This window comes from Brassica napus, chromosome C3 (genome assembly GCF_020379485.1).
Source record: "Brassica napus cultivar Da-Ae chromosome C3, Da-Ae, whole genome shotgun sequence".
In the NCBI taxonomy this organism is placed as follows: domain Eukaryota; kingdom Viridiplantae; phylum Streptophyta; class Magnoliopsida; order Brassicales; family Brassicaceae; genus Brassica; species Brassica napus.
In genome coordinates, this window is record NC_063446.1 from 14,413,369 (window position 1) to 14,424,286 (window position 10,918).

At 32.3% G+C, this 10,918-nt stretch overlaps 2 protein-coding genes across 7 annotated transcripts; one reads left to right on the top strand and one right to left on the bottom strand.

Moving 5' to 3' along the window:
* Window positions 1-236: 236 nt before the first annotated feature.
* Window positions 237-2,520, top strand: LOC111204436 (putative defensin-like protein 53). Its single transcript, XM_022699141.2, has 2 exons — window positions 237-391; window positions 2,280-2,520. The coding sequence occupies exons 1-2, from the start codon at window positions 304-306 to the stop codon at window positions 2,423-2,425; spliced, it is 234 nt and encodes a 77-aa protein (XP_022554862.1). The 5' UTR covers window positions 237-303; the 3' UTR covers window positions 2,426-2,520.
* LOC106388293 (protein MEI2-like 2) lies at window positions 2,106-10,045 on the bottom strand. 6 transcript variants are annotated; one of them, XR_007321288.1, is made up of 14 exons: window positions 9,788-10,041; window positions 9,305-9,355; window positions 9,105-9,221; window positions 8,593-9,008; window positions 8,354-8,512; window positions 8,156-8,272; window positions 7,882-8,033; window positions 6,874-7,803; window positions 6,710-6,794; window positions 6,567-6,635; window positions 5,976-6,161; window positions 4,199-4,285; window positions 3,903-4,089; window positions 2,106-2,393 (listed from the first exon to the last, which is right to left on the bottom strand). XR_007321288.1 is itself a non-coding variant. In XM_048752641.1 (13 exons), the coding sequence occupies exons 2-13, from the start codon at window positions 9,336-9,338 to the stop codon at window positions 3,988-3,990; spliced, it is 2,454 nt and encodes an 817-aa protein (XP_048608598.1). In that variant the 5' UTR covers window positions 9,339-9,355; window positions 9,914-10,045; the 3' UTR covers window positions 3,730-3,987. The 6 variants fall into 6 exon arrangements, 2 of the variants coding, with proteins under 2 accessions (XP_048608598.1, XP_048608597.1); XR_007321289.1 differs by lacking the exon at window positions 2,106-2,393 and adding an exon at window positions 5,075-5,311 and having other exon boundaries at window positions 3,730-4,089; XR_007321291.1 differs by lacking the exon at window positions 2,106-2,393 and adding an exon at window positions 5,075-5,330 and having other exon boundaries at window positions 3,730-4,089.
* Between the last annotated feature and the right edge of the window lie 873 nt (window positions 10,046-10,918).

Here is a 10,918-nt window from a genome sequence, read left to right on the forward strand (position 1 = left end):
ATATTTTGAAATAGTCCAAACATGGACTAAAATCTATTAATTTATGATAATTATTAATTTGTAATTTTTTACTATATATAATAAATATATCCCATTATTGGAATAAATAAATGTTTGCTAAAATATATTAGTAGATTTGTTTCCAAAAATGATAATATCAGCAAATATGGAAAATTTAATTATAGTCAAAGTAAAAAAAAGTATTAAATTGAAACTTCGTAAAAAAATCATATAAATAGAACTTGTCCTGAAGAACTAGAAATCATAAACATAATTTCTTTTCCATAGAAAAAGCTAAAAGAAATGGCTATCACAAAAACCTCTGTGACTCTTTTTCTTCTAATAGCATTGGCAATTTCGATGTTCAACTGCAATGTTGTGGCCGCATCAGGTATGGTGCTTATTACAAAATATTTATTTTTGTTTTGTACATTTCATTATCTTTAATTTTTTTTTGGATAAACCATTATCTTTAATTACTCTTAGATATCTAGGTGAAGTTTTTCTTTAAAAATATCAAATTAGCGATGAAAAAAAATTCGAATTAGCAATGGCATTCACATGTGTAGTGGGAGCTGAAATTATTCATCGCCATCGACAGTTCAATAAAAAATCTGATAGAAAACAGTTCAAACAACCAAATATCCTAAAGCAGGATTAGGATTCGTATGAACCAGATCTGGATCCAAATATCTTAATTTCAAATCTGGATATTTGAAATTAGAACCAAATTCTTTATCATTAATTTAAAATGTATAGTTATACAAATTATTTAAAATATATAGTTATACAAATTATTTAAAATATCATATAATATTATACGGAATGTTTATGCAAAATTATTTGAATTTTAATTTTAAAGTATTTAAAAATGATTTTAGTATCTGTTACATATTTTTCCTTTTTATGGATCCGGTTCGACCATATATTGTGAAAGTCATGAATCTAGATCCATCCGGTTGATAAAAAAACTCTAACAGCAAATCTGGATATCTTGAAATTTCTAGATATCCACGAATCCGGCCAGTCTTATATTGTGTAATTAGGTAATAATCGGTGCTTTGCGCGGAATGTGATTAATAATTTTGTTATTTTTTTAATAAAGAGACATTAATCTGTTTAATGTGGATATCGGTTCGGTTTTAAGTTATTTTTTGGTTTTTAATCTCATAAAATATAACTATAATTTTTAATCAATATTTTTTGGTTTATTCAGTTAAAATGTTTGATGTTTTTTTTATGTGATAATCAAAATTTACTATTATTTGTTTGTTTTCATGTTATGAATCTTAGATAGTCATGATGTCGAACCAATGGTTTCATATTATAGTTTGTAAACGGATAATAGTTAGAAAAAGAAAAGAAAATTATTAAGATAAATCATTTTACTACAATTTGGTCGATAGTGTTAGAAGTATTAAGACAAATAATATTTTAATTCCCAAAAAAATAGATATTTCAGCTGTGGTAAATATTTAGTTATAAAGTGTTCACGTCAATGTGTACATGTATGTGTATATAAAAGTATACAAAGATTGTTGATAAATATATAAAGATACTGTTAATTAATATTAAATGATATTTTTTTTCAAAATAATATATGAAAAATAAAATTCTTCAAATGAAATTATTTAAAAACAAAAAATATGGTAAACTTTCTATAAACTATAATATATAATTTATATATAACTCTTTAAATATTTGTATATATATATATGCATATAACAGATCAAATTGGATATTCGTTCCTATAAATATTGATATTTGTGATTTATTTTTTTACGGATATTGCATTTTAGTATTTGATTTGCTTCGTAGAGTAACAGATATCTGGATTTTCCGGTTCGAATCAAAATGGATAACGAATCAAATCAAAATTTTTTTAATAATTTATCCAGCTCTATTCGTAAACAGTAAAAATAACGTAAAGAAAAATCATGCATGTGAGTTTTATATTAAAAACGTAAAGTAAATAGTGTGAACATATTTATGTAGAGTTTGGCTAAAAAACTCTTTACATGTGACATGTATCCATATTAGTATGAACACATTTATTATAATGTTTTTATACGTGACATGTGTCTAGTTTAGTGTGAACGCATTTATTACAATGTTTCTCTTTTAATATATAAGAGATATATACAACGTTCTCCTAATGTTATGTATCTTACAAGTTCTTAAAAAAAACTATTGTTTGGACATGGTATATACAGAACTATAAATCTTTTTTTTTTTGTAACTGAACAGAACTATAATCTTGTCGTGGTTTTTATGTGCAGTGCCACCAAATTGCTATGCTCGATGTGTGCCAGGAAGGTACGAACTTCGTGAATGTGTCCATGACTGTATTGTGAAACGCCAAGGGTATACTTATGGGAGGTGTGTTCCGAACCCTAATGGAAAATGTTGTTGTAACCACGAATGATAAGAAACAATATTTTCTTATAATTGGTGATATAAGCGATATTGTTCTCAGTTTCATTTGCTTTAACTAAATAAAACTAATCCTATTATGCAAAATGGACTTTCTAGCTTTTAATAAACAAAATCATATATATTAAAAGAAAATTCACAACTTTGATTTATGTGTAATTTTTTTTAAAAATGAATCATTACTAAAAATCATTTATCATTCATTTATTACTAATAATATGGATTAATAATATATCATTCCTAATATAACATCGACTCCTAAAAACCCGGATTGGTTAGCACACTCACCTTGATTCATGTGTGATATTTTTATTTTGATCATCATTTAAGTTTTTTATTAAATGTATTTCCTTAATGCTAATATATAATCTGTTAACTACTTAAATCATAATATAATTTGATATCTTTTAATTTAAAATATAAATATATAAATACATATATATATATTTTAACAAATGTGTTGAAAAACATTATAACAATAAAAACATTATAACAATATCTTAATTATCAAAAATTGTATATAAATATTTTCACTAATTTTGTAACTAGTAATTAGTATTGAAATTAATGTTATTATACATTAATATATATATATATACAGTAGAACCTCTATAAATTAATAAATTTTGTCGGTCCTAACTTGGTCCGGTGTAAAATATGACACAAATCGATAAAATAATAAGATAATAATATTTTTAAAACTTCCATGTAAATATATAGTCCTATTAAAATCATAAATTAATAATATATTTCTATATATATTTTATATAAGTACAAAATAAATATTATATTGTTGGTTTTATAATCACAATGAAAATACTTCTATTTTTCTTAATATTTTAATATATTTTGATAATATTTAGTAAAATTATATCGAAAACCACATAACAAGTCTATGAAATATAAAAATAACTTTATAGATTTATTTTTTTTGGTCTAACTTTATAGATTTATCTGTTTATGGACCACCAAATCAGAATTATATCTTGGTTTGGTTCGTTTTGGTGGACTTCTTTTTTTATTGCAACATTAGTTTAGTTATGTTACATTAACATATATAACCCAATAAGGGTTACTGGGCTTGTAAAGAAAAATAAATGCGTTAAACAAATCAGATTTATGGTGAATATATTGCAAACAATCTTAAGAAATCGAAATGATATCAAAGAAAATAGTATAAATATTAAAAACATATAATATATTCGTAAACATGATATATCTAAACAAAATGGATTTTTAGTGAAGATATTAATGTAGTATAGATTAGTGTCTACCAATTTATATTTAAACATGATATAAAAAATTAAGCCTGTTATAAATTACTTAGATGTCTACCAATTTATATTTAATAGTCATTAATTACTTAGCTAAAAATAACATGCTGTTTGACAAAAATATAATAATAATAACATACTCCTTACAAGCTTTTAGATTGACACGTCGTTAAGTTCTAATTTAGCATTCGTTACCTCATGCCCGGGGGTATAATTAGTCCGGTCCGGTTCTGTACGACGGCTCACAGTATCATTGCCAGCCCGTATCGAAACAGTGCCTTCAGGGCACATAGCAGTGCTGACATGGGCTTCGAATGTTTGTCTTTTGTCTTTTGTCTTTTTGAAACGTTCCGATCGGCTTAGGAATTTCCGATGGCCATGCCTATTTTTGAAGTATTAGTTTCGTGTATAAAAAATACTAACATGGAAATAATGAAATCTCAGGATATTATTTCTAAATTAAATTTTAAAAATTACAAAAGTAAAAGTACCTGAAGTACGTGATTCTTTAATAGTATATTTTCAAATGCTGGTTGCTTCTTTTTATCAACGCAGTTGACATCTTCTCCATCTGAGCTCTGATAAAATGAAGATGGATAAAAATATTTAGTATAATTTGGATACGTCACACCAAAACGGTGGTTTTATATTCCTTTTAGAATTTTTAACTATATTACTCAACAATAACTCGGTGGTTTTGTTCCTTTTAGGGCAAAAAAATTGACAACGAAACCATAACAAAGATCAAACCTTAATGGCTACAACAGTTGTGACTATGGCTAGAAGGATGATGAACCGTAGATCCATCTATAGATTTTTCAAATTTCCTCTTACGATTTGTGAAAGTAAATGAAGAACACTGATGAACAAGTGATGAACAAGAGAGAGAGTGAGAGATATCTAAGAGAGAAAGATATATGTATTTCGAAACTAAGAGAGAATAAAGGAGGATTGATTTCCTTAATTCGTAAACTCTGAATACACTCTATATTTATAGACAAAGAAAAGATAAAGGGACATAGAAAGACACATGCCTTCTGTCCTAACAGTTATATTCTAGGTTGTATGGAAATTTGGATGAAGGTCCGTTTCACGTTTCAAAAACGTTTCGGAATCAGAATTTCTTGGAAACTCGTAGAAACTCATTAGAAACTTATTTTTTGAAAATCTAATTTTGGAAACTCAATGGAAATTGTTGGGGTCAAAATCGGTCATGACGAAATCAATGCATGAAAGTCCCTGGAAAATATTTCTCGAAACAAAAAGTCTCGTATAATTTTAAAAGAAGTTGTTTTCGAATTAGAAGATCCAATCTCTCCGAAAAACAACTCTTGGGAAACAAAAGACGAAACGGGAAAAGAGCTTACCAACGCTTTTCAAACGTCCGAACCACCCGAAGAAGGCCAAAGCTCGGCATGTCTGAACCAGCTCGCCATACGACGAACTCGGTTCTGTTCAACCAGTTCGCCATATGGCAAGCTCGGTTCTGTTCAACCAGCTCCTAAAGTTCCTCTCACGATTAGATCCTAAAGTTTCTTCCGACGCACTACTCCGGAAGTCCTCTCTCTCCCTCCCTCTCTGCAGAATGGCCTCTCTGGTCGATCCTTTAAATAAACAAAGCTACTACTCAAAGGGATTATTTAAAGGATTTTCAAGCCTTTAGGGCAAAGTAGTTGAGTGTGGATGTCTTGCAAATGTTTTTTTTTTGGTATGAGTATTGTTAATGAATTGACTAAAGAATCAATAAACCATGCGTTGAAGAGATGAAGAATGATTTCAGGAAATTGTGACGTTCCAATTTATTATATTATTTATTTATATATGGAGTATATATATAGTGAATTTGGAACATTCGAAAATAGAAACCTGCAAGACACTGGCTCGTCAACTATTTATTCATTAGGAGATTTTTTTCGTGTTCTATTTATTAAATAAATATACTATAATAATTCATTGTTATTTATTTTTAATTTTAAATTAATTTATAATTTGTATGCATAATTTATATTAATAATATTATATTACTTTAATTAGGCATATGATTTTAGATATGTTATATCTAGTCGGTTTTGTTGTTTTTTTATAATCGATTTAGTTATCATTTGGTTATATTAGATTGCATCTATTTTTATGAATTCAACTATAATTTTTTTTATTTTAAATATATTAAAATTATGATTAATTTTCTTATTTGCATTTACGTTGGTTGTTGTCTTAACTGGATATGTATTTGTAAAGGCAACCAAGATTTTAGATTAAATCGGCTACCTGATCCTTGGAGTCTTGACCCTCATCATTGTGGTGGGAGACTTCTGGAAACAATTGCTTCTCGTCCTCCATAGTGCTTGGATTCTGCATGTATGAAGCAAGAGCAGACTTTCCTTGGATCTCTGCATATGCCAATGAAGCTACTTTCCCACTGTTGAATTTTTCCCATATCTTACCATTGAAGGTCTGCAGAAAGATGCATAGACAAATATCTATTAGTAAATAACATCTAAACCCAGCGCATCTTGATAGTTACCATATCCACCACAATACATGGTCATGTTCACTAAAAACCACACAGTAACACTATGATAAGCTGATGCGCTGAGGGGATATGGTTGAAAAGAGTGGAACTCGCTGAATAATGAGTTAAAGGGAGGTTGATGGAAGAAGAGTTTGCATTGGCTTTGCCTTTGTTAACATTTTAGTTATTTACACCCAGATCAGATAGCTACTAATACCCCTATCTGAACCTTAGGGTGTCAGTACTTTAGAGAGTCGTTTCAAAACCTATCACATTTCTAGTCTAAACTGACTAGAAGAACACAGTTACCGAAAACAATAGTGAAGAGAAAAAGGTAAAAAAGAAACCTGTTGGAAGGGAACAATGTGCAATGGAGAGACCATGTTGACAAAAGCATAACCCATGTTGCACTTATTCTGTATCCAGAAGAAATTAGATCGTCAGTAAGTTCTCAGGCATCATGTGTTCACTCTTTTTATAGTATAGTTACCTTAAAGTCTATAGGTAAGCACAGAAAGTCATAGTCTCCCTTGTGCTTCTCGTCAATTTCAGCCACCAGCATCTTGTAAGTATACCTTACAGAACAAAGTGTTTGAGAATTAAAACATTACCTAGTGATCTTTACATTGGGATTGAGATCAATACAACGCTTACTTGTTTGGGATGTTTTTGATGATTAATGTAGTCCGAATATCATCTCCAGTAGCAATTATATCCAAGTCAATATGATACTGACCACCATCTATGTGTTGGATCCTACCTTGCTCAGCAAAGGGCTCATGTCCTCTACTCTCACCGAAAGGCAATGAGGACATGCCAAAGCCAGAGAAGTCCAGTTTGTTATGGTTTCCTTGTAGACTAACACCAAAGTTGGCTTTTCCATGAGGATTGATATAACTTTTGTTGATTCCTAGATCCCCAAATCCTAGGGGTATCAGAGAGGATGTCTCTGGTGATCCCGGGTAACAGTTCATATGGGCATTAAAATGAGTGCTTGAAGGAGCAGAGCCCACATGATGCTGGTACTTCCCAAGCAATGAAACTTGCCTCTCGGCAAAAGGAAAACCATGCCTAACAGTAAAAGGACGTTCAGTTGGTGATGATGATGAAGATGACGCACCAGGGTAATTCATGTGCTGAGGAGGGCTTCCCCAGCGATAGCGGTTATCAGATGAAGTCCCGAACCCTGGGGAGTGTGGAGCTATAAAACTCATGGAGTTCGAAATTCCCCCTCCTATATGCTCTGGCAACGAATGAGGTTGCCCATAGGAGACGTTGTGCATCAAAGCGTTATTCAGAATAGTTTGGTTTGGATGATTCAATAGCCCTTGGTCGTTACTGACTGGCGAAAATCCATGAAAGCTGGAGGTCTGACCAGGGAGAACTGAAGCTAATCCAGGCATGTTATCTCGGTTAAACGGCCTGATGATTCCTAGACCGGGTGGCCTCGGAAAGGCATGCGTGGGAGAGCCCTTCAAGGGGCTGCCAATGGGCCAGTTACCTGGTGGAGAATTGGCAACCTGTGAAGCTAGGAAACTTGAAACTTCGTGTCTGTCCATATCTTGACTTGTTGACGGGACCGAGCTGCATCCAAATAGTTCCAGTTCACTGTTTATGATAACTCAATTCTTTGAAAATATACAAAGTGCAAAGGGAACTCACACTCGACGGGATCCTCCAGGACGGCTAAGTTCGAGCTTTATACATTTCCCACCTATCTCACTTCTGTTCAGTGCTTTTAGAGCTGCCTCTGCATCTCTAACATCATAGTACTCAATAAACCTGTGGAATCTCCTGTTTGGGGTTTCTCTAATCTGCATTTAGAAGCCAAGAATTAATGATTAGATAGTTTGATACAACAAATACAACCAAAGTGAAAAACATCTTAGACAATTGCATAGCATATAGCACATATGAAGGCACAAGTTAAGCTAACCTCTCTTATTTCACCATAGGCACCGAACAGCTTAAGGAGCTCATCATTTGATACAGTTGAGTCCACATTAAAAATCACAAGAGTCCCTTGATTCATATCCTTCTCTGACGGATTTTCCTATCACGTGGAAGTGAAAATAATGATTACAAAAGTGCTAAAGAAAGCTAAAACTTAGAATATATCTCTCAGAGCTCATACTTTAGGAATGGAGTAGTGAATGTCCAGTGTCCTTTTTCTTAAGAGAGTGTTCTGCAGTGCACGCATTGCGGCATGAGCAGCTCGGATATCATAGTAGGATATCATTACAAAACCTCTGCTTTTGCATGCTGTGTACAAACTCCTGATCTCCCCAAACGGCTGGTGGTGACAAAATATAAGGCTGAGGAGGACAATGTGAAGAAAAATTACTGAAACAGAGAGTGTTCTGCGTTCATTACCTCAAAGAGAGCGGTTAACTCTGAATCATCGATACTGCTGTTGATATTCCTCACAAACAATGTCCTTGAAGGATGTTCACCGTTTGGATGCTCCACTGAAACTCTGAAAGATGTATTGGAGCGTTTACGAGTAACAAATGAACTTGCAGCATCGCGTTGGGATTCAGCATCCAGCTCCATACCCCCTCCAGTGCAAAATACATCAAGATCTTCAAGTTCATCAGGCAGGCCGCTGAAATTAAGCTCATCAATGAGGCCAGGAAGAAGCTCGTTTTCATCCTCAGGAAGCAAGATTTCTAAAGAATGAGGTTCGGCATCTTCCAAAGAATCCTTCTCTGAGTTTCCCATGACGAGTTTGTTCAGATTGGGTGAGTTATCATCAAGTGAGAGCCAGCTATCTGAATCGGTCATATTCACTGCATAGTTAGTCAAAACAAGAGAAGTATATTAGCAACTGTGTTCAAGTTAAGTCAAGAGTTAAAACGGATCACGAAAAAGAAGCTAGAACATACGCTTTTCATGAAAAAGTGTAGGCAATGAACTAGAGAATATGCTTAGATCAGTTGCAGAACGATATTCACTGCCTCCATTAAAAGCTTCAGCTGATCTTCTCAGCAAAGATGGCATGTCTAGATTTGACATAGGCAAATGATTAGAGATTGTAAGAGAAAGCAAAAAAAAAACTAAAAAGGTTGGAAGTATATTTTCTAACCAGCAGATAGTGATTCCTTGGATTCTAACTCCATCTTTTTGGCGTCACCAACTTCAAACAAAAAAACAAGAAATAAACTGTATATTGATGTCTAAGTTCTCATCATAAAGCAGAAAGCTACTTGCTGAGACCATTAGCTCTCAATTACACAGACATAAACACATTCAAACAGACAAGATCGAATGATACAAACAGGAAGACAATCGAAGGAAACGACGAAACACTAGGTCAACTAAAACTTAAAGGTTTCAACTTTGGAAAACTTATGCTGCTTGTGGCAACAAAACATGATCAGAGACAGACATCATCTTTGTAATAAACTCAAACTCAAAGCTAAAAACTTTGCAATATTTCCAGGAAAAGAAAAAAACAGAACAATCACAATCACAATCACAATCAAGTACATGAACCATAAAGCAATCAAGCAAGACAAACTTCATATGAATAATAACAGAAACCAACCACCGATTGTCAACTTAGTACCTGCGATGGAGGAAACCATGAACAGAAAAAGAAAAAGAAAGCTTTTGATCAAACTAAAGAGGAAGAGAATCGAAGGAGAGAGAGGTATGTTTCTGTTTCGTAGAAGAAGAGTAATTTCTTGCTTACACTCTTCCTCCTCCGTTGCCGGGAAATTACACAAACCAGAGCGTCAGAGAAGAATGAAGGAAAATACCCGAATTTTTTAATTTTTGTTTACTCAGGGTGAGAACAGAGAGACAAACAAAAGGGGGTGTTTGTGGAGTAATAACAATTAAGAGTAGTACTAACTAATAATTACTTATTTAACTAAAGAGTCTACACTTTTGAATATCGTTTTTTTTTTTTTAATGTCTCTCGGGGTTAGGCCAAGTGTGCAACCGTTGACACGAACATAAACCAGCTTGATGACAATTTGATCATTTCCTCTCTTTTTTTAAGACGAAACAAATTCTCTTTTTTTTGCTAATCCAGAAATATGTAAATTTGAGTTCAACGAATCCTGAATTTCAATATCTCGGTTAAATTAGACTTCATAGTGTTAAGAAAAAAGATCTGAGGAAATACGTACGTCCGTCGGTTCTAAGATTAAAACCATAGAGCCAGGAACTAAACTTTTGTTATAAAATTATATTTTAGGCATTATTAGAAAATTTTGAACAAAATTACTGGGATTTTAACAATTACTAATCACTGGGATTTTAACCTAATCATCAAATTATATACATATTGGTTAAACAAAAAGACATCTTCTTTGGAACTTTAACCCAAAACTCCATGACCAGTGAACATGAAGAGCAACCATATGGAGATCGATTCATCTTACAATTTTTTTGACATAAATTCAAATTAGGGTTTTGCATCTGGAAGTGGATTTTCTGTACACTCAGTTTCATAGTCAATTTTTTTTTACCCTGAGAAACATTGTCTCGATTGGGAGGAAAATGACAACAACATTAACAAATTGAATATCCGTGACTTCCACTGATTTTCATATGATATCCTCTTGCGCATGGGAAACCTCCGTGACAGTTAACACTTCTGTGGTTAACCAAAGTTGATTTCTTTTTATTTTCTTACCAATTCTTTTTTGTGGTTATCATACTTTTACTCTAGATTATGAACACCCGATCG

Excerpts from the sequence above, each read along its gene's own strand:
- LOC106388293 (XM_048752640.1), bottom strand. Across the intron at positions 9,009-9,104 it reads TACACTTTTTCATGAAAAGC|TGAATATGACCGATTCAGAT; the intron begins GTATGTTCTAGC and ends CTAACTATGCAG. Across the intron at positions 8,273-8,353 it reads TTCACTACTCCATTCCTAAA|GAAAATCCGTCAGAGAAGGA; the intron begins GTATGAGCTCTG and ends TCCACGTGATAG.
- LOC111204436 (XM_022699141.2), top strand. The coding sequence starts at position 304 with ATGGCTATCACAAAAACCTCTGTGACTCTTTTTCTTCTAATAGCATTG. Across the intron at positions 392-2,279 it reads CAATGTTGTGGCCGCATCAG|TGCCACCAAATTGCTATGCT; the intron begins GTATGGTGCTTA and ends TTTTATGTGCAG.